The following is a 27,794-nucleotide window of genomic DNA, read 5'->3' as shown; positions in this document are numbered from 1 at the left end:
GCTCCCACTACATCTCCCATGAAGCACCAAGTTCTCCCCTAAAACAGTGTATCATGATGTGAAATGCAGTCTGATTAGGAGACCTGCCCATAGAGATGAGTGGAAATATGGGATGCTCTTACTACAATTCTGATGACGCACTGAGGCAGCTCAGGTGGCAACAGATTAAAGTTGAATCAATCCATCAAGCCAACTTGTTCAACAAACTGAAACAAAACATGTTAATTGTTGAAATGTTTTGATCTTTCCAAATTTTTGAACTTCCTCAAACAAAATTAATATTTCAACTTTTCATCCCAATTTGGCATGAAAATTCTAAATATCTGAATTTCCTGGTGGACGAAAAATCCATTTTTTTTTTCACCAGTTCTGCCTGAGGTCAGAAGGATGTAGCTTCTAAGGAGCAAGGCAATTCTGTACCAACTAGCTTTTTTAATTTTTCTCTTGAGCAGTTTTTTCCCAGGTGGGCACTGTATTAGTAGGATTGACGATCAATTTATCTGGGAGTTCTTTAGGGACTAGGGAAAGCATGGAAATTCTTGGACATTGCTTCATACAGAAACTTGCAGTGAGCCATAGCTTTCAGTGCACTGTTTCCTTCCACAGCGCCAGCTTCTAAATTTTTATTTTTATTAAAATGCCTGAATCGGCAGTTTGTGAAGTTTTCAAAAATTCCAAGGTACAAAAATTCCAATCAACTCTCTAAACACTTTTAGCAATTGCAGAACAGCAAGAGGGTGTGAACTTGAGCCCCAGAATAGCTAGAAAGGTAGCTGTGGAGGATAGCTGAGAAGTATTCTCAACCTAGACATCTCCAAGGAAGAAGAAACTGAGACTAGGAACCCAACCCACTTCTTCTGCCTGGCAAACACTAAAACTAAGCCACAGGATCAGACTTTTAGTATATGAGTACCCATAGAAGTATTATAACTTTTTAACTTAGTTTTTGAAAGGCATATTTTTAAACTTCTAGCTCATATATGTCCCTGTGAAGTAGAGAGAATATTGCAGCACTCTGTACAAATAGCTATGTTCTTCTGTTGCAGACCACCACACAATATTTCACATACAAAAAATAGACCCTTTCCACTTGAGTGGTGATGTAATAATATATTAGCTATATCACCACCAGTCCAATGATTTTAAATCACCTTACAAACAGTAAACTTCACAGCACTCCTGTTAGAGCAGTATTATTATTCCCAATTTACAGATGTAGAAAATGTGGCAATGATTTTTCCAAGGCCTTACAGGAAATGTATGATGAAGCTAGAAACAGAATCCATATTTCCTGACTTCCAGTACTGGTCATTCTTCTTTTTTGTCTCTTCTGCCATTGCACTTACCAGATTCTCTTCTTCCCTAATACCATATGTAAAAGTACATTTTATATTTTTCCAGAAGATCACATAAAACACAGTTGAACTCTGAAAATTGACACTGCATGTTCATATTTGTCTCTAAAGGAGTGCTAGAAAAAATTTGCTCTGTTTGCTGGTTTTCATTGTCTGCCTGCTAGTTTTGCATGTTTAAACTGGGTTATTAGAGAGACTAGCTGGGTAAAGTAATATAATTTATAGGATCAACTTCTGTTGGTGAGAGACACAAGCTTTTGAGCTTAAACACTGCATACAGCCTAGAATATGAAGGCCAACTTGGGTTCTTTGAAATAATGCAGGGACATACAATTTCAGCCTTCACTGGAAATAATTACTGAGATTTCATTTGTCATGTTTTTCGGTTTAAATTTCTTAACACCATGAATTATCTCAACTATCGGTAAAATCGGATAATACCATATGTGATTGAAATGAAGATAATAATAGGAGGAACTTAATTTTTTTCACAGTTATTGCTGTTGACATCTTTGACAAGTCTAATTTTACGGGCGCCAAAGTACCACAGTTTGACAGGATTAAAGAAGATTATCCTAAAGATTTGGAATCATCTGTTTTGTTCCCTGATACTTTGTTCAGACCTTCAGATAGAAAAGGTAAAAAACCTCTCCAGACGTTTTGGAAACTTTTAATAGCAATCTTCCTATCAGCTCCTAGGGATCAGTTATGCCTCTTATGAGGTAGAATTATCCTCAGGAAGGAGGTGGGACAGTCCTATATGTAAGTGAACCTAATGTAGAAATAGAATGACCATGCTTACCTGTAAGTCATAAAACCTTCTGGGCATTAGGAAGAGTATGATGGACTGTGAAACTTGCTATACCTGTTTGAGTCCCCTCACACTGCTCGGTCACTGTGCAGAGAATAGTCTATCTCCTAGAACTGGAAGGGACCTTGAAAGGTCATCGAGTCCAGTCCCCTGCCTTCACAGCAGGACCAAGTACCATCCCAGACAAATTTTTGCCCCAATCCCTAAATGGCCTCCGCGAGGATTGAACTCACAACCCTGGGTTTAGCAAACCACTGAGGTATCCCTCCCCCATATTCCTGTCATTTATTCCACACAGGAATGGCCTTTAGCACTATTGGCAGTATTCATAGCCGCCTCACACCCACAGGCTCCTTACCATATCCATTCAAATGATAGATGACCCTAGTATAGTCATATCTTGTCAAACCAGCCCGCGTAGGGGAAACGCTTAAGGAGCACTGATTGACATTTTCTAGGGCGCTAGATGATTGTCTGAAAACCTCACTGCTCCAATTTTTGTAGCATTTACAGTTAAGAGTTTGATATCTCCCATTTTATATATCTATTTTGAAAGGGAAGATACTGAAAGCCATTGTATCATGAACCTTCCAAACATAATTGTGAATGAAAATTTGTATTCAGAGATTAACTGTTCATTCCAGATAGGGAAGTTATTTCACATTCACCCCAGAATAGTAGGAATGTGGCCCTCTTTCTTTAGGAACTCAACAAAATCCAAAGTATGTAAGTGAAAACTGTAGACATTAGATGCACCTACTCTCATGTGAAGGCATAAAAGAAAGTTTTGCAGAAATGGAGTCGATGGCACAGATGAGCAGAACAGGTGAAAGACAGATTTTAAGACAGCATGGTATGAGGCTATATCTAGACTGCAAAGAAAAGTTGGAAAAAGATATGCAAATTGCGGTTCACGTTTTTCCGGATTTTTTTTCCGGAAGAGACTTTTCCGAAATTTGGCCTGTCTACACAAGGCCAAATTTTGGAAAAACCTCCTCTTTTGGAACATCCCTTATTCCTCGTACAATGAAGAATATAGTGATTCCAAAACAACACATCTGCTTTTTCAGAAACTCGAGGTTTTTAAGTCCCGGCTTGACAAAGCCCTGGCTGTAATGATTTAGTTGGGGTTGGTCCTGCTTTGGGCAGGGGCTGGACTTGATGACCTCCTGAGATCTCTTCCAGCCCTAGGATTCTATGATTCTAAGCTCAAAACAGGCTGAAAGAGTAGCCAGAATGGGTTAATTAAAAGTGTCAAACATTGTGTATGGCTGAATATCCTCAATATAAAAATAGATTGGTATAAAATAAATAAAAACAAATACTTTTATAATGTATTGTTTTTTCTTTTTATAATGAAGGTTTTTCTTATAAGTAATTTATTTATGCTATCTGTTTCTTTTCTGGAAGGGGAAAGCAAATGATGTTAAGACACACTGCCAAATTTAAAGATCATGTAAATTGGCACCACTATATGGTCTTCAAATGCTGGCAAATAGTAGCCCATTGCTGTTGCATTCCCAAAAGGCACACAATTTACTGTATATCTTGCAAGGTTCATGCAGTATAACAAGGAGAATATCAATGAGTTTTAATGTTTCTCCTTAAATTACTCATCTTACTTAAATATATGTGCATGTTTTAGTCCCAGAACTGCTCATTTTCTAACTAGATAGAAAAAAGGTTCAGTTATATGATTTTCAATTCTGTGAATTACAGTGTATGTGATATAATCATATAAAGGAAACTAAAACTTAGTATCAAAAGTGTGCTCTGTGCTGTGCATCTAGCATGACATGGGCATGAATGTTAACATAGGTAACAAAGTACTAAATGGTAACCCAAACTTTATGGTGAAAAAGTTAGACTTGGATGTTTGTGTTGATTTTGTAGTGGCACCTACAATGAAGCCATCGAACCAAAAATTATCCTCTAAAACTGATAATGGTATTTTAAACCTTGAGAATGCACTTACAAAGAGAAAGAAGCGACAGCCAGATGAGTCTAACCAGTATGCTGTTGCCATGGTGATTATATACCGATCTCTAGGACAACTTTTACCTGAGAACTATGATCCAGATAGAAGAAGCTTAAGGTAAACTTTATACACATGCAGGGCTGGCTGCCGGCTTCTGGCCTGAGCCACCAGCCACACAGGGTGGGCAGCCTCGTGCTTGGGCTCAGCAGGCCTGGAATAACCCTCCACCCATGGCAGGCCCTGGGATGGGAGCTGCTCCCAGGGAACAGTTAACTCGTTACCCATTCATGTCCTTAATATGAGTACATATTCATATTAAACAGCTAGCTATCCTTCATACAAGAACAAGTGGAAAAATGGTTCTTAAACAGAACTGATGAGATTACAAGGTTTAAATGGAATTATATACACCAAAATCAAAGAATCCCTGTGACTTTGCTTTTGAGAATCCCTGTGACTTGCTTTGATGGTTAGTGATTGTGTTATGTTGTAATTATACTTCTCAGTTCTGATCCATTTCTTGCTATAAAAAGTAATGGTTTGCATATCTATCCTTCTTTTGTTCTAGATAGTTGATATTTTAGGCTGTTGTATGAGAATAACCAGTTTGCAATGCTAAATTTTAGAAACTTAAGCACCTTTGGTTTTGATTGTGCAACCATAACAACTTCTTGATTGTGACACTCCTATGCAGGAGCTGAAAAATTGGGTGGTTATATTTTACTGTTGAAGTCTTTTTGCAACTTTGTTTTATTTCCACAGATTACCTAATCGACCCATCATTAACACACCCATAGTGAGCACCACCATTTATAGTCAAGCGGAACCTGTACCAAACCTCCTGGAAAAGCCCATTATACTTGAATATGCCATGCTGGAAACAGAAGAGAGAACTAAGCCAGTCTGTGTGTTCTGGAACCACTCAATCACGTATGTTGGTGACTTCTTTAATATTTTGGGAGGGAGCCATGGCATTGCAGTGCAGGTGTCAGGCATTCAGGCTGAGAAGGCACTGTGGAAGAATGTGAGCCCTTTTGTTCTTAGTTTGTTCATGCAGGCAGTGTGGGAATAACAACATGAAATCACTTCTCACTATGCATGATCAATATAAAAGTAATTAGAATAACCTTTGAGAACAAAAGTGTGTGGCTCTAAAAATGTGATTTTTAGATATTTTAAATATTTTGATATTTTGCCTCTTTTGTTCCTGACTACTTCATTGGTACTGCATTAAAAATAACAGTTGGCTTTATAATTTCCATTAAAAATAACTTTGTTCATTGGCTTTATAATTTCTTGTAGCAAAAGAATTTTAAGTAAGCTAGTTAATATTTCAAGTGGCTGGTTAGCTTAAAAACACAGTTAAAATATTGTATTGCCAAATGGGGAAAAACAGTTAAAATATGTAATTAGAAGTCTTTGAAATGAGTACAGTAACGTTTACTGTTCAAATGTTAGAGTAATAGATTTCAGGACAGAATTTATCCCTGAAGTCAGTGGAGTTACATCTGATGGAATTAGGGACCCGTGTTGCATTTTCTGTTCCTCTCTGGGGCTGGTGCAGGATAACCCTCAATATAGAATGTTGTTCTCCAGTCTGATTTTAAAAGAACACAGTTTAAAATCTCACACTTCAGTTTGAAAATACTTGCAAGAATCGTAGGTGAAACAACACCATTTCTGATTCAGCTTTTGAAACTGACTAGATTTCAGGGTGATATATATATGGTTCATTCGTCTGGAGAGACCGTGGTAAGCAGCGGTAGTGACAATCTATGAGTTGTGCCTGGATCTGCAACTTCTTTCATTGCTTTTGCGTCCAATATTGAATTTGCACAGTTGCTTACAATAGCTACATGCCAGTCTACTTCCGTTTTCATGAGTCTGAGACTTTCCTTCTGAGATGGAGTTCTTTTGCATGACTTGCAAAGGTCCTATTGAAAAATGATGTGCCCTGTAGTAATAATTGTTGCCTGGTGTTACAATCCGACGACGTAGATTCCCAAGAGCTTGGACTGATGTTAAACCTTTTCATAGTGTTTTTACATATATCCTTGAATCTTAACTTTGGCCTTCCTCTTGCCCTTGCTCCACTTGTTAGTTCACCAAAGAGGATTTCTTTGGAAAGGCGTTTATCACTCGTTCTCCTCACGTGGCCAAGCCACCAGAGTCTTCTTGTTAAGGATCGCTATGAGACTGGGTATGCCAGCTCTTGATAGGACATCTACATTTGAAACTTTGTCTTGCCACTTAATATTCATGATTCTGCGAAGGGTGATAATGCCTTGCTAAATTAATGCAGGTAAAGACTGCCAATGTTCATCTTTTTTCTAGGATGCTGTCCCCATTAGTCTAAAACTGAGAGCTGCATTAGTGATTAATATCAGTGATGAGGTGAGGTGAAAGGAGAAAGTGGACATATAGGGATGCTCTAGAATAACAAAAATGTATCACTTTCTTCATTCAACAGAGTTGGCGGGACTGGAGGCTGGTCTTCCAAAGGGTGTGAGCTTTTTTCCAGAAACCAGAGCCACGTTTCTTGCCAGTGCAATCATATGACCAGCTTTGCAGTCTTAATGGACATTTCAAAACGAGAGGTGAGTTGCCACACTCATGTGGTTACCAGGCAAAGGTGTTTTAAAGGGGCTTGGGTGTGATATTTCCCAACTGGTTAATTCCTTTTTTGCTTTCCCCTGCAAACAAAGCCAACAGCATGTCAGAAATGTATTCCTGTGGTGCCTGTCAATGCTGCTGCAATGAGGCCTATGACTCATTGTCTCTTTATTTCATGGTCATAAAAACATTGTTCTGAACTAAAAATTAATGTACAAGGCCACAGATAAGAATGTGTTGGAGGAAAAGGGGGGTGGTTACTCCTCAGTTCAGAAAAGGCTTTACTGTTTTGGGCTTTACTCTGCCTAGCTTTTGAGGGCCTATGTAATGCTCTTTCCATCACTAAAGCCCCACTACGGGGTAGCAGTGAATGGACTGGGGGTTCTTGCACACTGCCGACATGGGGCTCTGTGCTGTCTCCTAGTACATGGACATGGAGAAAGCTTAGCAAGGGCTGGGATCCCCACATGTGTATACACAGAGCCAGTGGCTGAGAAACCCAAATCGGATGTGTGGGGGAGCTGTGGCAATTATTCCAGTTCAGAGATTCCAAGGTCAGAAGGAACTGTTTGCTCTCCTGTCTCACACAGGCCATACGCTTTCCCCAAAATAAAGTCCTGTTTTTTAACTAGGATATATTATTAAAAAGACATCCAAGCTTGTTTTAAAAATCGCCAGTGATGGAGAATCCATCATGGCCATTGGTAAATTGTTCCAGTGGTTAATTATCCTCACTATTAAATATCAGTATCAGCCTAACATATGTACCCATTATTTCCAGTCTGAATTTGTCTAAGCTGTCTAGTTATATCTTTGACTGATAAACTGAAGAGCCTGATATTAAGTATTTGTTCCCCATCTAGATACTCTCAGACTATGATCAAATCCCCCTTAATCTTCTCTTTGTTAAGCTAAATAGATTGAGCTCCTTGAGTTCTTTGCTTTTCTTTAATCAAGCTCATAGCAATGGAGACTTCCTCCCACACCACAAGTGGCTACACTTTATAGATATGTGAGTGGTCCTTATTTAGAAATGTCAACATACTTTCCTAATCCTGAAATAAACAAATGCATGAACTTAACAGCTCCACTGAAACTTGAGCATCTGTAACTGTGCACACATAGTCGGTGGGACAAATGGGGCCCAAAGCAGCAGGCAACAGGACCCCAAAAGGCAATGGAAGTCTGCTGAGTATTTGGATCCTGGTTCTCAACCCATTGTGTTGCTTCCATTCCCCACTCCATCATGCCTCTGGCTCTGGACTCTGGCTCTTTGAGCCATACCAGCAGAAGAAGACTGGCAATCATAGTATTGCTGGTGATGACATCCTGTGGCATTCTGAGAGTCCGCAGAGGAGACCTCAGAGTATTTCATGGAGAGAGAAGGAAGCATCTTGTTAGCCTTTTCCCCCTGTTCATAGGGGCCCTCATTTCAGCCCTGCACAAATGAACATCTCATTTAAAGTTAGTTAAAACCCTTGCAATCTTTATAGATTTAATATTGTCTATGGAATGCAATGTCCTGGTTCCAATTGCTTGCTTTGTTTGTCTGTGGACAGTTCTCATGGGAGGAAGCGAAACAAGATGTGGATATTAAGATGGCCTTGTTTTGCTTTCCCCCACAGAGAGTCAAGTGTGACAAATTAAATGTTATCATAAAGCTGATGAGAACTTTGTTCCCACCTAAGAATTTAGGGTGTCAGAGAAGTATGGACTCAAGTTCATCTTTCTAAGTATGATTGTGCAGGTTGAACCACTCTAGTCCAGTCAGATCCCGACGGTCCTGGCCAGTACCGAAGTAGAGAATTTCCTGGACCATGGTCAGTCAACTATGGCTGCTGGCCCCTGATTCTCAGTCACTGACCCTGGGTCATGGCCACTGCCCCCTCTGCTGCTGACCCAAGGGTCCTAGTCTCTGGCCCCAGGACTCCGCTCCTTTCCTCGACCAAGGGCTCCACAGCTGCCCCCAGCTATGGTCCCAGTCTGGGGCAGAGACAGGCACTGTCTTGAGGGGCTTTTTTTTGGAACATACTGATTTCCTGTTAACACTGATTTTCTGCCTGCAGCTGTAAATTAGGGCAAAAGTAAAACTGGTTCAGAAGTTTGAAACTCGCTTAATGGAGGTTTTATATTTTTAATCCCCAGAGTGAGTTAAATTTACCTGACATTTAACAGAGCTTATGATATATTTTCTTCGTGCTCGAGAGGTTGAGTCACTGTCTCCCCTTCCATCTCTTCTGTAGTACATCACCTGGCTGGATATTAGCTAAGAGTTTGATTTTAATCTAAGGAATCAAATCAGACAAAAACCATAATTAGAAGGAAAGCTTCACAGAGATGTTTTTAATCTGTCACTCCACAGAACGGTGAGGTGCTGCCTCTGAAGATAGTCACTTACACGACAGTGTCCATCTCACTGGTGGCTTTGCTGATGACCTTCATGCTGCTAGTCCTGATACGCACGCTCCGTTCAAACCTGCACAGCATTCACAGAAACCTGGTGGCTGCCCTTTTCTTCTCTGAATTGGTCTTTCTTATTGGAATCAACCAAACAGAAAACCAAGTAAGAGCCAGTTCAGTGTTTTTAGGATATCAGTGGCCATTCAGTTACTGAAGCTTTGTGTAAAGCTGTCAATAGAATGTTTGCACCACAAGTTTTGATCTTTTGTTATCTATTTCACCTTTTTGGGGGGGAGGGGAGAGCTAGACGGCACTGACGTTTCATTTGTATGAAGCTGCACCTTTTTATACACATTTCTTTGGGATGAATAGCAGTCCCTTAGGGCTTTGGTGCAATAAATTGATCTCCGAGCACTCTCCTGTTGACTCCAGTTCTCTGTGAGGACAAGAGTAGCTGGAGTTGACAGGACAGCAGCCCCCACTGACTTTACCTCATAGAAGACACTGTGGTAAGTATGTCAACTTCAGCTGTGCTGTTTGTATAGCTGAAGTTGCATGGCTTAGATTGTTGCAGGGAGGCATACAGTAGACTAGACTTTAGATAGGACCTAATGTATTTTTCCCCTAGGTAAGAAAACTGCCCTGTGTGAAGGGCAGTGAAAACTGCCTTGTGTGAAGGGCAAATGTGACATAAGAATCAAACCCTGAATATACTGATTCGCTCCTTTGAGTCTGCCTGATAATGTTCTGCCTCGCTTTATCTTTTCAGTACTGTGCACAACAGATCACACAGAAGTGCCTAGTTGAAAGGTATATCAGCCTGCACTTGTGCTATGCAGGAGCAGTGGGCATGTCGCACATTGACACTAGTCATGCTGCAGAAGCCAATTCCCTGGCACAGGTAGCTTGCTACATCCTGGCACCACAAGGAAACTCATTGTCTAGCACTGTGCTTTCCATTCACACAAGTTTCTGACTTTGGCAAAGCGTGAATATTTGTATAAACTACTATAGGCATTTCCTGAGTTCATGAGGAAAATACAAGCTGGATTGAACTGTAAAAGCAGGAAATGCAATACACGACATTTTCATGTTTTATAATTGGCACCTCATTTGTAGCCATTTTTGTACAGTAATTATTATTAGTTATTAATGACATGCAAAGTGTACAGGATTCAGTACAGTCAGGCAAAAGGCAAGAGACCAGAGAACCTGTAGTCCTCATAAACAGTCAATATACAGAGGGGTCATGGAGCTGCAGTGAAAAGAATGTCAGATCATACAAACAATCATTTACAAAAATTAAGACCATTAGAAATGTTCCACAAATATTATTTGAAAATTCAATTGGAAAAGTATCTTTTTAAATAGCCTTTATCCTGTAGATACAGGTGAAGCTGAGTACATTGATTTTTCTTTGGCTAAGGGGAGAAAAGTGCAAAAGACATGTCAGTTTTAAGACCAAATGTTTCCATTGTGATCATGTAGTATGGCCTGTTTGAGTACTTTCTACATCAGGCTTACCAGTTCTGTTGGGACCCTAGCATGTGTTTTAGAAAGATATGTGGTCTTCATTTAAAGCAGTGGTGGGCAACCTGCGGCCTGCAGACCCTAGTCTGCGCCCCTTCTCCCTGTGCCTCTCACGCACTGGGGCACTGGAGCCCCACACTTCCTATTCTTCACACTCCCTCCCAGTACTTTTGGAGCACTGTGAATCCACCGTCCCTGCTCCAAAAGTACTGGGAGAGAGGAGTAGGAAGTGCAGGGCTCCAGTGCCCCTGTGTTGGAGCGACATGGGGGAGGAGGGTAAACTGGGGGGTCTGTGGACCACAGTTGGAACTCCAATGGGCCACAGGCTGCTGCAGCCTACTGAGATGAAGGAGGGCCATGCATGCATCCCACTCGCTAGCGTTGGTTGCCAATCGCTGATTTAACGACTTCTGGTGGTATATTCTCTATCATGCCCTTAAGTAAGTTGTTCCAATGTACCTTTGCCATTAAAAATTTATAGCTAGTATAAATTTGTCTCGTTTCAGCCTCCAGCAGCCTCAATCAAAATTGATTGAGCTTCTTGCGTTTCTTGCTATATACGGCATGTTTTCCCAGACCTCAAATAATTCTTTTAGTTCTTTATTGAATACTTACCATTTTTCAATATCCCTTTTTCACATGTGGATGCCAGAGCTGGACACGCTACTCTAATAGTAATACCATTAATCAACGGTGAAAGTAACTTAAAGTTTCTTACAGGTACTGTCCTATTGCAAACCAGGTCTTTGCCAACTCTTTAAATAGCTCCCCACTGGCTTTTGCCACAGCTCAGCCAGCTCTTGCCAGAACTGCATGCTGGGGCACACTTGATTACTTTCACCTCTGTCACTAATGCCATATACTTGAGATAATACAAATTCTCCCTTCCTCCTTCATGTTTCCTTGCTGATACATCTAAGAATTGTGTTAGCCTTCTTAGTCATGGCATCACACCGGGAGCTCGGGTTCAGTTGGTTATCTTACATTACTGCCAAGTCCTTTCCTCCGTCACTGCATTCTTGTCTCCCATTCCAAGTGTGACCTATAGTCCTTATTCCTAGAAGTGTGGCCTTGCATTTGGCTGTATTAAAATGCCTGCTGCTCAGATTAGCCCTTTACTTAAGTGATCCAGGTTGGTATGTATAATTGGCCTTTACCTATTATTTTTACCACTCTGCTGATTTTGTATCTACAAATTTTACCAACAATATTTTTATAGTTTATTTCAAATCATTGACACCAATACCGAACAGCAGTGGGCCAAGAACAGATCTCTGTGAGACCCCACTAGAAACCCCCTTATTTAGAATTACTTTTGTAAGCTAAGTGCCAGTTTATGGATATAAAAAGAGTAGATTAGCTCATTTTTAGTAGGTTACTTCAGAAGCATTGTTTATACCAGCAATATTACTTCCTGGTATTTTCCTACTGCAATGTACTTTGTGTCTGCATGCCAGGGGCATGACCACCCTTTTCATTTTTCTCTCCCTGATTTGGTGACTACAGCTTACTGTAACACCCTTAGCCTTAAACCATCTGTAAAAAAAAGTCTTTAAAAGTTAGAGAATACATTTTATATCAGGCAAAGCCACTCCTGGCAACCTCCCCAGTCAACTTCAGAAGCAGAGAGGACTGTAAACTCTGTGTGTTTGAGGCAATTATTCATCTGTCTCTGTGGAATGAGAGTTGTCTAACGAGTCATGCACTGATGAACATTAAAAAAAGAATGTTGAGGCACAAATAATAATGAGGGCCTGGCACTGGGCCTAGCTTTTATGGGTTTCTATAAACGAACAATCACATTTCAGGGAGAGGTTTTTAATCCCCCGTGGACTATTGATGGACAGACAGTGATTTATTTTCCCTTTTCCTTACCTGAAAAAGGCAGAGTTTCAGTCTGCAGCTTGCACTGATATGTGCCTCTTGAAGCATAAAGAACCACACCTTTGTTAATATAGCAAAAGCTTTTTATGTTGAGGGCTAAACTTTCAGCAGTGCTTGGTATATTAAATTTGATGGAATTTGATGTGAGGGGTCAAAGAGAGAGTCAGAAGTGTTACTCTGTGACTCTGTCACTGTCCAGCATGTTTCAGGGTTTCAAGTGCAGAGACTTAGGTCTTAGTAGACCAATCGCAAATAAGTTAGAAAAATCATGCCAGGATCTGAAAATGTATTGATTGTGATGTGCAGAATTGAAAGAATCAAAAACAAAGCATTCAGCATTTTGAAATTAAAACTGAGTATTTATGCAAGCCAGTCATAATCAAAACTTTTCAGAAGCTGTCAGGCTTTGTTTTATCAAATGTCCCTTCTTAGTAGGGAAGAGGTTAGTTCTGTTGTTATGTTTTTAACTCAGCTCTGGGTTTTTGTGGTTATTCCCACTTTTGGCCAAACAGAGAAAATATCAGAGTAAAAGTGGGGGAAATACTACTTTTGGTAAATTCATGAGATCAAGGCAGCTGATCGGTCATGGACAGAAGCTCTAGGTAAGCAGCTCATCTAGCTAGTCTTGGCACTTTCATGAGTCCCTCTTGGGGCCATCTCTTCTCATTCTGGTGCCATGTAAAGGATTTGGTCTCATTTGGTCAGAAGCTGAGAGAGAGAAGAGGAGAGAAGAAAAATAATGTGGATTGGAAAGGAACATATGAGGGAAGGGGAAGACAGAGCAGGATCTCACATGCATCAATCCATGGTCATTGCTGCTTATAGTCAGGCATCTTCATTGCCTTGTTGAGAGGCTGGATGTCTCCAAGGATCCTCAAGGTTCACCAGCAATGGGCAGAATTTCAGGAGTGAAGCAGTGGCCTGTGATCTAATCTCAAGGGGATCCCCCAACAGTCCATGTTTCTGTTCTTTGAAATATTTTAAGGGGTCAGAAAAGGGTGTGATATGCGGAATAAACCATCCCCTCATTATCTACTCCACCAACTAGCCTAGTTACCAACATCCCAATTTTGTACATCATTATCTAGTTTCAGACTATGACTGTAGTATAACCATTGGGTCAGATCAGGGTCCCTTTTTAGTTTATACTTAACCAGGCCCTTTCTATCAGCATTCATTATGAGTTGTTATTCAGTCTATACATTTTCACCCACCTTCCAAAAATTAAACCTGCCAATAAGATAGGCCTGCTTAGACCCCAGTTGTTACACCATTGGAAAATAGCTGTGGTATCCAAGATCCTTTGAGTGAAATTCACATTTGGGCAAAGTCATTCTTTAGCATTAATCTAGTGCTGGTTCTTGCATGGGGTATTTTTCCTCCCTCTACTTATCAGGCTTATGTATCGTAAAGGAGCGGACAGAGCCTCAGAAAGAAGTGCGATTTAACTTTTACAAGTGCATAGATTGCATAAAGCTCTGGGATGAAGACTGCGGTCAGTAACTGCCTTCCCCAGGCACAGTGGAGCTTTGTATGCTGCAGGTAAAGCTCATTAGTAACAGAGACAGAGCTTTCTTAGAGTCCGTCCCAATACTTGAGAGATGATCTCCGACAGGAACTCAGAAGCCTCCCCACCTTCCATCTTCTGCAAGGCACACTTCTTCAACTAGGCCACTCTGGTATAAACACACAGTAGCATATACATTAAAAAAACCAAAACCCTGCCAAAGCAAAACAATTCACTGTACACACAGCCCTCCCCCGAGTGAGAGGGTTTGGGAGAGAGTGAACAGCACATGGCAGATGTTAGTCCCATCATTTGTAGAAGGTTAGATTGTTAGAAGGTTCTCAGAAACTATGATTATGAAGCATATGTAGAACCTAAGTAGATACTTTAGGAGATTTTAGCTGTAGATTGGCGTTAAGATAGGGATCAGCCAGCCCCATAAAGCCCTAAAGTACCATCTGTGATTGAGTTCATGCAGTAACTAAGCGAACTTTGTTGAATCCATCTGGCTCTATGCCATTGTGTATGTATGTACATTGTCAGGAAGACAGTCTTTACAGTGGTAGGCAATCTGCAGCCTGAGGGCCACAAGCAGTCCATTGGGGTTCTATGTGTGGCCCACGCGACATTTTATTTTCTGTTGCCCGTGCAAGGTTGCCAGAATCTGCTGATTTAACTACTCAGAGAGTAATTATTAATGGTGTACAATCCTGCTGGGAAGGTATAACAAATGGGGTTCTGCAGGGGCCTCTTTTGGGACCGGTTCTGTTCAATATCTTCATCAACGATTTAGATCTCGGCATAGAGAGTATGCTTATTAAGTTTGCAGATGATACCAAGCTGGGAGGGGTTGCAACTGCTTTGGAGGACAGAGTCATATTTCAATATGATCTGGAGAAGGTATGAGGTAAACAGGGTTAAGTTTAATAAGAACAAATGCAAAGTGCTTCACTTAGGAAGGAACAAACAGTTTCACACATACTGAATGGGAAGCGACTGTCTAGGAAGGAGCATGGCAGGAAGGAATCTAGGGGTCATAGTGGTCCACAAGCTAAATATGAGTCAACAGTGTGACGCTGTTGCAAAAAAAGCAAACATGATTCTAGGATTCATTAATGGTATGTTCTGAGCGAGACACGAGAAGTCATACTTCCACTCTACTCTGCACTGATTAGGCCTCAGTTGGAGTATAGTGTCCAGTTCTGGGCACCACATTTCAAGAAAGATGTGGAGAAATTCGAGAAGGTCCAGAGAAGAGCAACAAGAATGATTAAAGGTCTAGAGAATATGACCTATGAAAGAAGACTGTAAGAATTTGGCTTGTTTAGTTTGGAAAGAAGACTGAGAGGGGACAGGATAGCAGTTTTCAGGTACCTAAAAGGGTATCACAAGAAGGAGGGAGAAAAATTGTTCATATTGGCCCCTGAAGATAGAACAAGAAGCAATGGGCTTAAACTGCAGCAAGGGAGGCTTAGGCTGCACATTAAGAAAAAGTTCCTAACTGTCAGGGTGGTTAAACACTGGAATAAATTTCCTAGGGAGGTTGTGGAATCTCCATCTCTGGAGATATTTAAGAGTAGGTTAGATAAATGTCCATCAGGGATGGTCTAGACAGTACTGGGTCCTGCCATGAGGGCAGGGGACTGGACTCGATGACCTCTCGAGGTCCCATGCAGTCCTAGTATTCTATGATTCTGTGATTTCCATCCATGTTAGCAGGGCTCAACAAATCTACTTATCTACTCGCCCATGGTGAGTAGATTTCAGCCGGTTGCCCAGTTCACTGGCGACGTGCGCATGCACGGTGTGGCTCTGGCGCATGCACAGTGTGGGTCTGGCACATGCACGGTGGGGGGCTGGCGAGTGGGTTTTCACCACAGTCGTCAAGCCCTGCACATTAGGAATGTTAAATTTTGATTAATCAGCTAATCGAGTAGTTGCCTCTGCCTTTGAAATGAAGCAAGAGCTATCTGCAGCTCTTGCTTCATTTCAAAGGCAGAAGTGCAGCTCTTGCTACATTTCGGTGCTGCACCCCTGTCTTCCCTGTCCACTCCCTTGCATCGCGGAGACAGTGCTGGGGGGAACCAGCTTTTAAGCTGGCTCCCCCCCAGTACCAGCTCCTGCTTCCCTCCCACCCTTCTGCTGTCTCTGATATAGAGGCAGCAGTTGGGAAGGGGAATGCGAGTAGTTGACTTGACTATCAGATCAGCCTAGGATTATCGGGTAGTCAACTATTTGACTGTTCTTTTACATTGCCAATCCTCTACTGATATTACTAAAGAGGCACATACGTGTAAATCAAGGGCGCATGAAGTGATGTGCATGCTTATTGCACACAGCACGGACTGTAAGGCTATGTCTAGACTGCAAGCCTCTTTCGAAAGAGGCTCTTTCGAAAGATACTTTCGAAAGAGCCTCTTTCGAAAGAGAGCATCTAGACTGCACGTTGAACTTTCGAAAAAGCGGCTTGCTTTTTCAAAAGAAAGCATCCAGTGAGTCTGGATGCTCTCTTTCGAAGAAGCCCTATTTACATTGAAGAACGCCTTCTTTCGAAAGAGAAACTTTCGAAAGAAGGCGTTCTTCCTCGTGAAATGAGGTTTACCGCCATCGAAAGAAAAGCCGCGTTCTTTCGATTTAATTTCAAAAGAACGCGGCTTGAGTCTGGACGCAGGGGAAGTTTTTTCGGAATAAGGCTACTTTTCCCGAAAAAACCCCTGAGTCTGGACACTGCCTAAGAGACATGCTCCCTCTGCATTCAGTCACAATGCTGCTATAGTTCAAATGGCACACCCCGCTATTCTAGGTTAGCACGGTTGTAAAACTCCCCTATTCTGGGAGACCATCTTGGTTACTGAGATGAAGCAGGGCCACTCATGTGGCCTATTGACTAGCCTAGCTTGTCCACCACTGGTATATATGATTATAGTGTGAAATGGTGCCAAAGGTCAGTGGTGGCAATCAGAAACCTTGCTAAAAAAACTTTTGCCTCTTGGCTTCTGCCTTGGTTTTGTGAATCTTAAATTATTAAAAGTAGTGGAGGCTCCATGCCTTGCTGCTGCAAAAAATGTTGTTTTCTTGACAAATTAAGGTGTGTGTGTTAGACTGGCCCAAGCCATCAAATGTAAAGCAAATATGCACAAAGAAATGAACTTAAGAAAAGAGACCTAGAAGTGGGGGTGGGGGGATTAATAACTGAATAATAATAATAATAATTGAATGAATTTTAGACTGAAATATACCATTCTCAACAGTAATACCAAATCCAGGTGTCACAGTCTAAAAATAAAGGCTTATAAAATAACTTTTCTAAAGTTCTTAAAACTATGGCAAAAGAATTAAAGCAATTTATCTTTTTTTTTTTCAAAGACTTGAATCCATCTAGTGAACATTCAGTTTTGTGTTTGTTGCAAGGGTTGGTTCAGCAGGAGCAGCTGTAATTCAGTGTTCTTTTTCCTTTCCCAGTTTGTGTGCACTGTGATAGCCATCCTCCTGCACTACTTCTACATGAGCACCTTTGCCTGGATGTTTGTGGAACAGCTCCACATCTACCGTATGCTGACTGAAGTGAGGAACATCAATTTTGGACATATGAGGTTCTATTATGTCGTCGGTTGGGGGATTCCCGCTATTATAACAGGTAAGGAAAGTAGGCCTCCAGTGCTGAAAAGCCAAAAATAAAAAAAAGGCATCACTCATTGATTAGGAAGTACATTGAATAATGTGTCACAGATTTGTACGAAAGGTTTTCAATTTAATTTGTGATTTTTGTGAAATGTTCAATAGTGCTTCTCACCTGGATTTTAAACACATTAAGCTTTTCTCTATAGAATAATTATGTAATTTAAAATAATAGAGCCCACAGTTTTCTGCTTAGACATTGATCTGTGGAATATGGAAATAATTTTTTTTGTTAAAACTAAGTTTATGTTGCGTGTCATAGTCTCAGATTGACAGATATCATCTGGGTGGTGCTAACTAACATTTGTCTTATAAATCTGTTAAAATTTAGTACTCGCTTACATTTAAAATCTCGCCAGTGATCAGTAAGAAAGGTAAAGCTTTGTGTTGATTAGAAGGTGGAGATTAATAAGCAACTCATTAAGTACAGTAGCATATTGTTAGAGTTTCATGCTCCATAGAGCAGCACTTTGTTATTATTGAGCTTCGTGAGCTTCTTTTAATTTCTGATTTTATGTAACCATTGAAGAGGTGGCTCTCGGATGCCTAGGACTGAATTAGAACTTGGAAAGTCTCTTTTTATATCCATATTTTCACTGTCTCGCTCTTTATCCATAGATAGAACTCTCCTGTACTGAATGAATTTATCCCATTGTACTTCATGGGCTCAATAGTGACACTTTTCCACACTCAAATCTCTCATTGGTTTCAACATGGGATGGATGATCCCAGTGAGGAACTATGATAGGGTGTGGCCCTTTTGGGAAAGGAATCTATCATTTTAGGCCCAAACCCTTATTGAATATTACTTCCATTGACATCATGGAAACTGGGCCATGGAACTACCTAGAAAAGACCTTTCTCTGAAGGCAGCTGTTCTCTTGTTAAACTGGATTCTTATTTAGCCCATTCTTATAACTAAAACGAAATGTCCGCCAGAAGGTGACTATCTGCAGATTTATTGCAATAATAAGCAACACAAAGACCACAGGCAGTGGGTGAATCCCCACTTGGGGTGGGGGGCAAGCCTACCAGCTCTGACCCTTCTGCCCAAAGCCCTGCCCGTGCATGCCAGTGCCCCAAAGTCTCCTTCCCCACAGTAAAAGGAAAATCCCCAAGGGGCCTGCATTCCAAAGGAGCCCTGGCCTGCCTATCCCAGCCACGTTGAGCCAAGCCGCTGCCAACCTCCCAGCACCAGACTGAGTTGCTCCCTGGCCCCCAGAGCATCTGAGCCCTTAAGTCCTCCCCACTTAACTGCCAGCCCCAGCGGCAGTCCACCAGCTTTCTGCATTAATCCCTTGTCCCCAGGAGGAGGGACACGGTGAGCAGGAATGACCTTCGGGGTGGAGAAGGCCATGGGATTCTTAGGGAAGGGGAGACACCATGGCCCAGTTGTATGGCAGTGCTAGGAAGGCAATGCCTTCTCTGGCCTATTACACCTGCCACCCATGATGATGACTCAAAATAGGGGAAGGTTTCATTAATAGCCACTATATGTCTTGTATGATTTCACAGGGAGTTAGAGCTCACATGTTCAGGAAATGCATCTTTCTGTGTGTTCTGCAGCTGGGATACTGACCCTAATTCTTCCTCTGGCTCTGCTGACCATTATGCCCAGCCACCAAAGCAAACATAGTTTCTGAATATGTCAGTTAACCTGATCCCCACTGACTCTGCCTCTCATTCAACTTATGAGTTCAGAGGACTGAATCTCACACCTATGTATTTCATTTAGTTTTGCTCTGAGGACCTGTAAGTAAATTTGTTGTTTTCATGGACTTTAATCTCATTTCAATGTATTAAGCAAATTAGGACTAAGAACAAGTAACTCTGAATCCTTTCCCATACTTTCTAAACAAGTGGAGTCAATGTATTTTTGAAATAACATCAAAATATTGTTTGAGGTTCTGAATATAAATTACAACCAGTGCGGTTCCATTGCACAAGTGGAAAGGAGCACAGTGCACAGAGAGGTTTTGTGGGCTGGGCTGGAGGGTTCCGTAGATGTCATGGCAGCCAAATATTACTGAATAGAACTGAGAAATTTTAAGGTTCTGTGCCACTTGTAGTAAATTCTATGGGCTCAGTCCTACTCTGAGCTGACACACCCTCTTATCATTGATTTCAATAAAAGTTGAACGGGGTGCATGAGCAAGTCAAAACTGCCCCCCTTCATTTAATAGGGGATTACAGGATGGGATTTGGAAAGTGGAGTAACTTTTACGGTAATCTTAGGGCCAGATGTTTGGCCAAATTGTGATTAAAGCCCTCCCGCAACCCCTACCCTCTCCATGACAGGATTGAGTGCTGAGCACTGAGTCTGTGCAGAATTACAGCTATATAAAATATTTTATGGTTCTTTAATCATTTATGGCTAATTCTTTCTGGATGGTCACTGCTAAAGGATGTGGTGCAAGAGGCAATCACAGTGAGAGGGAGAGGAGGCAATCCTGTCTCAGTTCCATATTTCAGAGGAAACAGATCCAAAATCCCTTTGCAAAACAGCCACAGATGAATTTTCATAGACTTTAAGACCTGTACCAGATGTCAGTATTGGCTTTGGGCCAAGGTTTAAAAAGGGTGGTGATGAAGGCAGCTACCTTCCCTCTACACTACTCAGTGCTTTTTCATCAAAGCATTAAGCCCCCTTTCAGTAAAGTATTTATGCATGTATTGGACTATGTGCACAAATATTCTCATATAAGTGAATGAGACTATCATGCTTAAATGCGTTCTTGAATCAGGACCTAAAGCCATTGCGATTACTATCTTCCTGCCTCCCAAATAATATAATGTGTAGTAGTTATGTCCCTTATAATATCTGTCAAATGCGTCTCTGGGATAAGTTTCTGCATCTTTAAGAATGAATAATGTTGCAGTGCTTTACATGAAATAAGCTGATGGTCTCAACAATTTCTTCATGGACAGATGTCAAAATCTACATAGAATCATAGAACACTAAGACTGGAAGGGACGTCGAGTGTTCGAGTCCAGTCCCCTGACTTTACAACAGGACCAAGAACCGTCTAGATCATCCCTGATGGGTGTCTGTCTAACCTCCTGTTAAATATTTCCAGTGATGGAGATTCTACAACCCCCTTACATAATTTATGCAGAAAGTTTTTCCTGATGTCCAACCTAAACCTCCCTTGTCCTATCATCAGAGACCAAGGAGAACAATTTTTCTCCCTCTTCCTTATACACTCTTTTATATACTTGAAAACTGTTATCATGTCCCCCTCAGTCTTCTTTTCTAAACTAAACAAGCCCAGTTCTTTCAGTCTTCCTTCATAGGTCATGTTCTTTAGACCTCTAATCATTCTTGTTGCTCTTCTCTGGACCTTCCCCAGTTTCTCCACATCTTTCTTGAAATATGGTGCCCAGACCTGGACACAATACAGGCAGTCCCCGACTTACGCAGATCCGACTTATGTCGGATCCGCACTTACGAACGGGGCTTTTCTCACCCCGGAGCTCACGGGCGGCGGGTCGCCACCCTTGTCCTCCGGGGCGAGAAAAGCTTCTCCCGGTCTCCCTGGTCTGCTGGGGGGGTCCAGCGGCTTTGCTGGACCCCCCCCCCCCCAGCAGACCAGGCTTTTCTTGCCTACCCCTTGGGTAGAGCAGCTGGGAGCTACCGGGTTGGTCCCGCAGCGCCGCTCCGGACCAACCGGGCAGCACCCCAGCTGCTCTGCCCCAGGCATCCTGGTTCAGCCGCTGCTGGTCAGTTTCATGTAGACATGCATCTGACGAAGTGGGTCTTTGCCCACGAAAGCTTATGCTCCTGCACTTCAGTTAGTCTATAAAGGTGCCACAGGACTCCTCGTCGCTTTTGCAGATTCAGACTAACACTAACACGGCTACCCCTCTGATACTTGTTCCCATTCTGTATGTGTGAAACTGATTGTTTCTTCCTAAGTGGAGTACTTTGCATTTGTCCTTATTAAACTTCATTCAGTTTACCTCAGACCATTTCTCTAGTTTGTCCAGATCATTTTGAATTTTGACCCTATCCTCCAAAGCAGTGTTTCTCACCCTTTTTTTTTTATTAAGTACCCCTTTAAAACTATTATAAGTACCCCCAGGACCTACAGTTTTCAGACACACCATTTTTTTTCTACCATTGCAACACATTTGTTTAAACAACTTAATCATAACTGGGCAGGTGATGAAATTTTTGGGTGTAAAAGTACAAAAATAATACAACGCTGTAAAACTTAAAACAAAAATTCAGTTTTCTCCAATTTTCAGTTGTGTTGATATACCCCGCAGAATTCTCTCAGGTACCCCTAAGTATACTCATACCACTGATGAGAAACACTGCTCCAAAGCACTTGCAACCCCTCCCATCTAGGAATCATCTGCAAACGTAATAAGCACACTCTTTTATATCATCTAAATTGTTGATAAAGATATTGAACAGAACCAGTCCCAAAACAGACCCCTACAAAACACTATGCCCTTCCAGCGTGATTGTGAACCGTTAATAACTACTTGCTGAGAATGGTTATCCAGCCAGTTATGCACCTACCTTACAGTAGCCCCGTCTATGTTGTAGTTCCCTAGTTTATTGATAAAGTCATGCGAGACCATGTCAAATGCCTAACTAAAGTCTAGGTATACCAGGTCCACCGTTTCTCTCTTATCCACAAGACTTGTTATCCAATCAAAGAAAGCTATCAGATTGGTTTGTCATGATTTGTTCTTTACAAATCCATCTGTCTGTTACCTATCACCTTATTTTCTTCCAGATATTTGCAGATGGATTCTTTAATTACTTGCTCTAATATCTTTCCTGGCACAGAAGTTAAACTGACTGCTCTGTAGTTTCCTGGGTTGTTGTTATTTCCCTTTTTATAGATGGACACTATATTTGCCCTTTTCCAATTTTCTGGAATATCTCCCGACTTCCATGATTTATCAAAGATGATAGCTAAAGGCTCAGATACCTCCTCTATCAGCTCCTTGAGTATTCTAGGATGCATTTCATCAGGCTCTGGTGACTTGCAAACATCAAACTTTTCTAAGTAATTTTTAACTTAATTCTAAACCAACCCCATTTCCACTAGCATTCACTATGTTAGGCATCCCGTCGCCATCCATCTTCTTGACAAAAACCGAAACTGAGTCATTAAGCACCTCTGCTTTTTCCAAGTTTCCTGTTATTATTTCTCCCTCTTCACTGAGCAATGGGCCTACCCTGTCCTTGGTCTTCCTCTTGTTACTAATATGCTTGTAGAACATCTTCTTGTTACCGTTACATTTGGCATCACCCTGAGGTGTTCTGAGCAGAGAGCCTAAGGACGGAATTGGACATAGAGACTGTCCTACAGATGGCTTCCTCAGGTTAGAACTGAAGCAAATTAGTCTGTTTCTATAGAAAAGTGTCTCTGTTTTCCTGAGCTCTCATTCCAGCTTTTGTTGTAAGCACTAACTTCACAAACAGAACTCTTTTTAAGACAAGAAGGAATTGCTTTACTTACTCATGAACTACAATACAGGCAGTCCCCGAGTTACGCGGATCCGACTTATGTCGGATCCACAGTTACGAACGGGGCCGTCTCCCTGGTCTCCAGCAGACCAGGGAGAGGAAGCAAAGCGGCGGAGCACGCGGGCAGCAGACAGCCCAGACGCGTCTGGGCTGTCTGCTGCCCGCGTGTTCCGACGCTTTGCTCCCAGTCCTCCTGGTCTGCAGACCAGGGAGACGGGGAGCAAAGCAGAGCAAAGCCAAGGAGCACGCGGACAGCGGACAGCCCAGACACGTCTGGGCTGTCCGCTGCCCGCGTGTTCTGCGGCTTTGCTCCCCGTCCCCCTGGTCTGCAGACCAGGGAGAGGGGGAGCAAAGCCGCAGAGCCCGAGGGCATCAGGACAGCCACAGCGCGTCTGAGCTGTCCCGCTGCCCCCGTGCTCTGCGGCTTTGCTCCGGACGCCTGTGGTACAGCAGCTGGGGCGCTGCCGGTTGGTCCTGTAGCGCCGCTCTGGTTAGTTTCAGCAGCGGCTGAATCAGGACGCCTGGGGCAGAGCATCTGGGGTGCTGCTGGGTTGGTCCAGTAGCGCCGAGGAGCGGCGGCGCTACTGGACCAACCCAGCAGCACCCCGGCTGCTCTGCCCCAGGCATCCCCAAGTCAGCCGCTGCTGAAACTGAGCAGCGGCTGACTACAGGAAGCCCCTGCCCTGGGCTTCCTGGAATCAGCCGCTGATCAGTTTCAGCAGCAGCTGACTTGGGGATGCCTGGGGTTCTTAAGTTGAATCTGTATGTAAGTCAGAACTGGCATCCAGATTCAGCCGCTGTTGAAACTGATCAGTGTCAGCAGCGGCTGAATCTGGACGCCAGTTCCGACTTACATACAGATTCAACTTAAGAACAACCTACAGTCCCTATCTTGTACATAACCCGGGGACTGCCTGTATTTGGTTCAAGTCACTGTTAAAGGAGGCTGAAACTTTCATCTTCAGGTTATAAGAGAAATAATTATGTATATCATGATGTATGTCATCATGGGGCACTGACTTACTGAAATTCCTCAAAATGTCTCTCACCTAAAGGTTTTGTTATTCGCTATTAATTGTGCTATATAAAATGAATTTAAAATGAATTATTGTGGCGCACACATTTATTATAGCTATAATAGAGTCCAACTTTGTATTGGTCAGCAGAAGAATATGAATGATGATTGGTTTTATGTGTAGACTTCGGAAAAGTGCATGTGTTGTGTTCTGTTTCTGGAATTTCTTATTAAGCATGTTGTTATTCATCCCTTGGATTGATTCTAAAACCTTGTGATTGATTAGGCATGACATAAATAATCCTGCTCCTACAGTGGACATCGCTAATATTCCCCGTTATCCTTTTCTTTCTGTTATGTGATTTAGGTCTTGCTGTGGGTCTGGACCCACAGGGTTATGGGAACCCTGATTTCTGCTGGCTTTCTGTTCATGATACCCTGATTTGGAGTTTTGCAGGCCCCGTTGTGATTGTTGTGATTGTAAGTATTGTGAAGTTTGCACCTTGCACTGAATATTCTATTTTTCGTTTCATCTCTATCTATTCATAATCTTATTTAAATACAAAGCTATTGTAGCCATTCTAGCGTCCCTTGTAAGCACAGTTCACGTGAGTATTCCCCATTGGTTTCGGTGGACCTACTTGCATGAGAAAGTATGAGTAATGCTTACATGATCATGCCCATCTTTTCTGCTTTTTCCTGCCACCCTGATGAGAGTTTTATTTTAGTTCATTTTTTAGAGCTGTGTTACCAGGTTTATATTAATGCTAATTCAGTGGCGTAGCATCCCAAGAAGGTTGCTAGTGGACGTTGACTCTAAGCTGGGTCATTTTTTAATTATGAAGAAACCCATAACTACAAGAGAAAAGCTCTTGGCACTGCAGACTTTTGATGATAAAAAAATTCCATTGTCGGTGAAAAACAAGCTCTGAGAAATTCAGGAAGAACGATCTACTTTGTATTATTTACATTTCTCTTTCAGATCAACACAGTCATCTTTATACTAGCAGTGAAAGCATCATGTGGACGAAGACAACGCTCATTTGAAAAAACTGGAGTCATGTAAGTTTGCAGTTAAAGCTCAAAAACTGATGAGAAGATCCTTAACCAAGATTAATAAAGGGACAGATTATGTCCTTTCCTAAAGAAGCATGAAGGGTTGGGGAAAGAAGCAGAATGCTGTACAAATAGGGGCAGTTTGTACTGGACAGAAGAATTTAAGCCTGTGTGCCGTTCTTTCTTTCCAGCCCCCATCCTGCATTCTGTAGAAACACCTACATGGAGCAGGGCTTCTGCAGTTTTTCTGAGAATACAGAAGGACATGAAGGGGGAAGAATTAAGGGGCTGGACACTCCACGTGGCATCGTTCCAATCTCCCACAACATTTCCCCACATTATCTTCTATGAAATTTCCCACCACAGTACACATCTTCCTCGGGGTTTTGAGCTAGGTGTTGGCAGACGCCTTGGGCACATGTGTGGTGATTTAGACATGCAGAGAGTTCTTCCCTTCTACCTCATGCACCAACAGATTGTTCTTTCCTGCTGCTGTTTTAGCAAAGTTTTTTTGAGGCAACATGTCCATCCCAGTCCACCAGAGGACATGTTCTCTTCACCTTTACTTGAGATTAGTCAGAAATTTGCAGTTTCCAGGCTTTGTGGTACCCTGTTCCCATTTGAGACGTGTTTTGCCCAAAGCTTGTAATTTACCTGTGAACTATAATGTGACAAACTAATGGCTAGACATCCCCATTTTTCAAGTAATAATCTATACGAGATTTCCCAAGGCGTCCACTGCTGATCCTTGAACATACAACCTGGTGGGCACTTTTAGAAAGAGAAAAAGTGATTTATTTAAAAGTGATTGTTTGCTTTGTTTTTTAATCTCCTTAAGTGAAGAAAATCTAATTGCCAAACAATGGCAGGTCAGATTCATCCCATAATCTCTAATCCATAAAAACAAACCTTTACCAATTGAACTATCTCAAGGCATTTTTAAATGTAAAGGAAAATAATATTTTTAAATAAATAAATACCTCCCAGAGTATCTGTAATCCAAACCTTGCAACAGGGTGCTCAGATAGGAAAACCTGAAAGTGAAACCGACAAGCAAAACTAAAACAGACTTTATAGATTTTATTGTCCATGGGGAAGAAATTCAAGAAATAAACAATAGGGATGTTAGATAGCATGTAATTGAATAGTCGTGCAACCGCATGAAATTTTAGTAGTTACACGACCATTCAATAGTCACCGGGGATGGGGCTGGCAGCCAGTGCACTCCTGGCCCCACGCCCAGGGAGCCCCCTGCCACTCCATGCTGCTGCCTCTCTATCAGACCAGTTGCTGCCAGTCCACAAGGGGAGCTGATTTTAAAACTGTCTTCCCACATGAACTGGCTCCCACGTGCCACCCTGTACCACTGCCTCTGGGGAGGGGAGTGCGTGTAGTCAACAAGATTAACTGATAAGCCTGGGTTTATCATGTAGTCGTCTACACATTGACATCCCTAATAAACAAACAGCAGAGTGCCAAGAAAAGTGAATTTCTAACATGTTTGTTTGAATGTTCTAAGGTCTGAGTGGCTTGGGAGTAATTCTGGGAGTCGGATATTACTGAATTCTTTCTGTTCAAATATTCATAAAGGGCCTACCCAATCACCAGGATATCCACACACTTATCCCCCAGTTCTGTTTCTCACTCAGCCATGGCCATGGGCAACTCATTTAACGTGACCCCAGCCACTAATAATTCTTCCTTGAAGAGCATGGTCTCACACTTATGGGATGTGTGAGTGGTGGCTGCACCATGGGAAACTTTTGGAAAGCAATGCCAATTGGCTGAAGTTCACCAATTGGCCTCCTGCAGCACCAAACTTCAGAGCTAAGATTGTATAAGAGCCAAGCAGCTCCCACCTCAGTTCCTCCTTTCTGCAGCAAGATGTGGGTCTAGGAACTGTCTTTGTGCCAGGAATAATAATTTTTACTTAGTCTCATAAACCACTTTATATGTCAAAGTAACGCACAGACATTAACTAATTTACACCAGTACCCAGTGAGGCATTATTAGCTCTGGTTTACAGATAGGGAACTGAGGCACAAAAGATTGAACAAATTGTCCAAATCACAATAAGTCATTGACAGAGGTAGGATGAAAGCTCTGGCATTTCTGTTATCTAGACCCATAAACAATTCACTGGGCCATGTTGCCTCTTCAAGCCAGGATCTTTATAGTGAACTAGAAGATTTACCTGGCATTGCTCAGGCCCTTCAAGACAGGGGGTGCAGGAGTCAGGGAAGAGGGTTGGGATGCATTGGGGGGTCTCAGGGCAAGGAGTGGAGGAGCCAGAGTCAGGGTAGAAGTTGGAGGTTGATGGCAGGGGATGTACAGGAGTCAGGAAAGGGGACTGGGAGGCATGGTGGGGCTCCCCATGGCAGCACTGCTTAGCGGGCTGTGCAAAGTGGTAGGGGTGGTGCTGCCTGGCTGGCAGCAGCTCCCAGGGCTACCATAGATGATGGGGGCCATTCTGACCAAC

General features: G+C 42.2%; 1 protein-coding gene across 4 annotated transcripts in view; it reads left to right on the top strand.

Moving 5' to 3' along the window:
* The window catches only part of CELSR1 (cadherin EGF LAG seven-pass G-type receptor 1), a 277,024-nt gene that overhangs the window by 232,179 nt on the left and 17,051 nt on the right, over nt 1-27,794 (top strand). For all 4 annotated transcript variants that reach the window (XM_075927708.2, XM_006120414.5, XM_075927707.2 and 1 more), the window contains exons 20-27: nt 1,850-1,993; nt 4,060-4,261; nt 4,907-5,074; nt 6,615-6,741; nt 9,120-9,320; nt 17,541-17,715; nt 24,627-24,739; nt 25,242-25,321. In XM_075927708.2, the coding sequence (XP_075783823.2) occupies nt 1,850-1,993; nt 4,060-4,261; nt 4,907-5,074; nt 6,615-6,741; nt 9,120-9,320; nt 17,541-17,715; nt 24,627-24,739; nt 25,242-25,321 (1,210 nt within the window). The remainder of the gene's footprint in view (nt 1-1,849; nt 1,994-4,059; nt 4,262-4,906; nt 5,075-6,614; nt 6,742-9,119; nt 9,321-17,540; nt 17,716-24,626; nt 24,740-25,241; nt 25,322-27,794) is intronic.

The sequence above is a fragment of the Pelodiscus sinensis genome, chromosome 1, assembly GCF_052426305.1.
Source record: "Pelodiscus sinensis isolate ZL-2025 chromosome 1, ASM5242630v1, whole genome shotgun sequence".
Taxonomy (NCBI): domain Eukaryota; kingdom Metazoa; phylum Chordata; order Testudines; family Trionychidae; genus Pelodiscus; species Pelodiscus sinensis.
The sequence above is the reverse complement of the archived record's forward strand: the minus strand, read 5'-3'. Positions and strand labels throughout refer to the sequence as shown.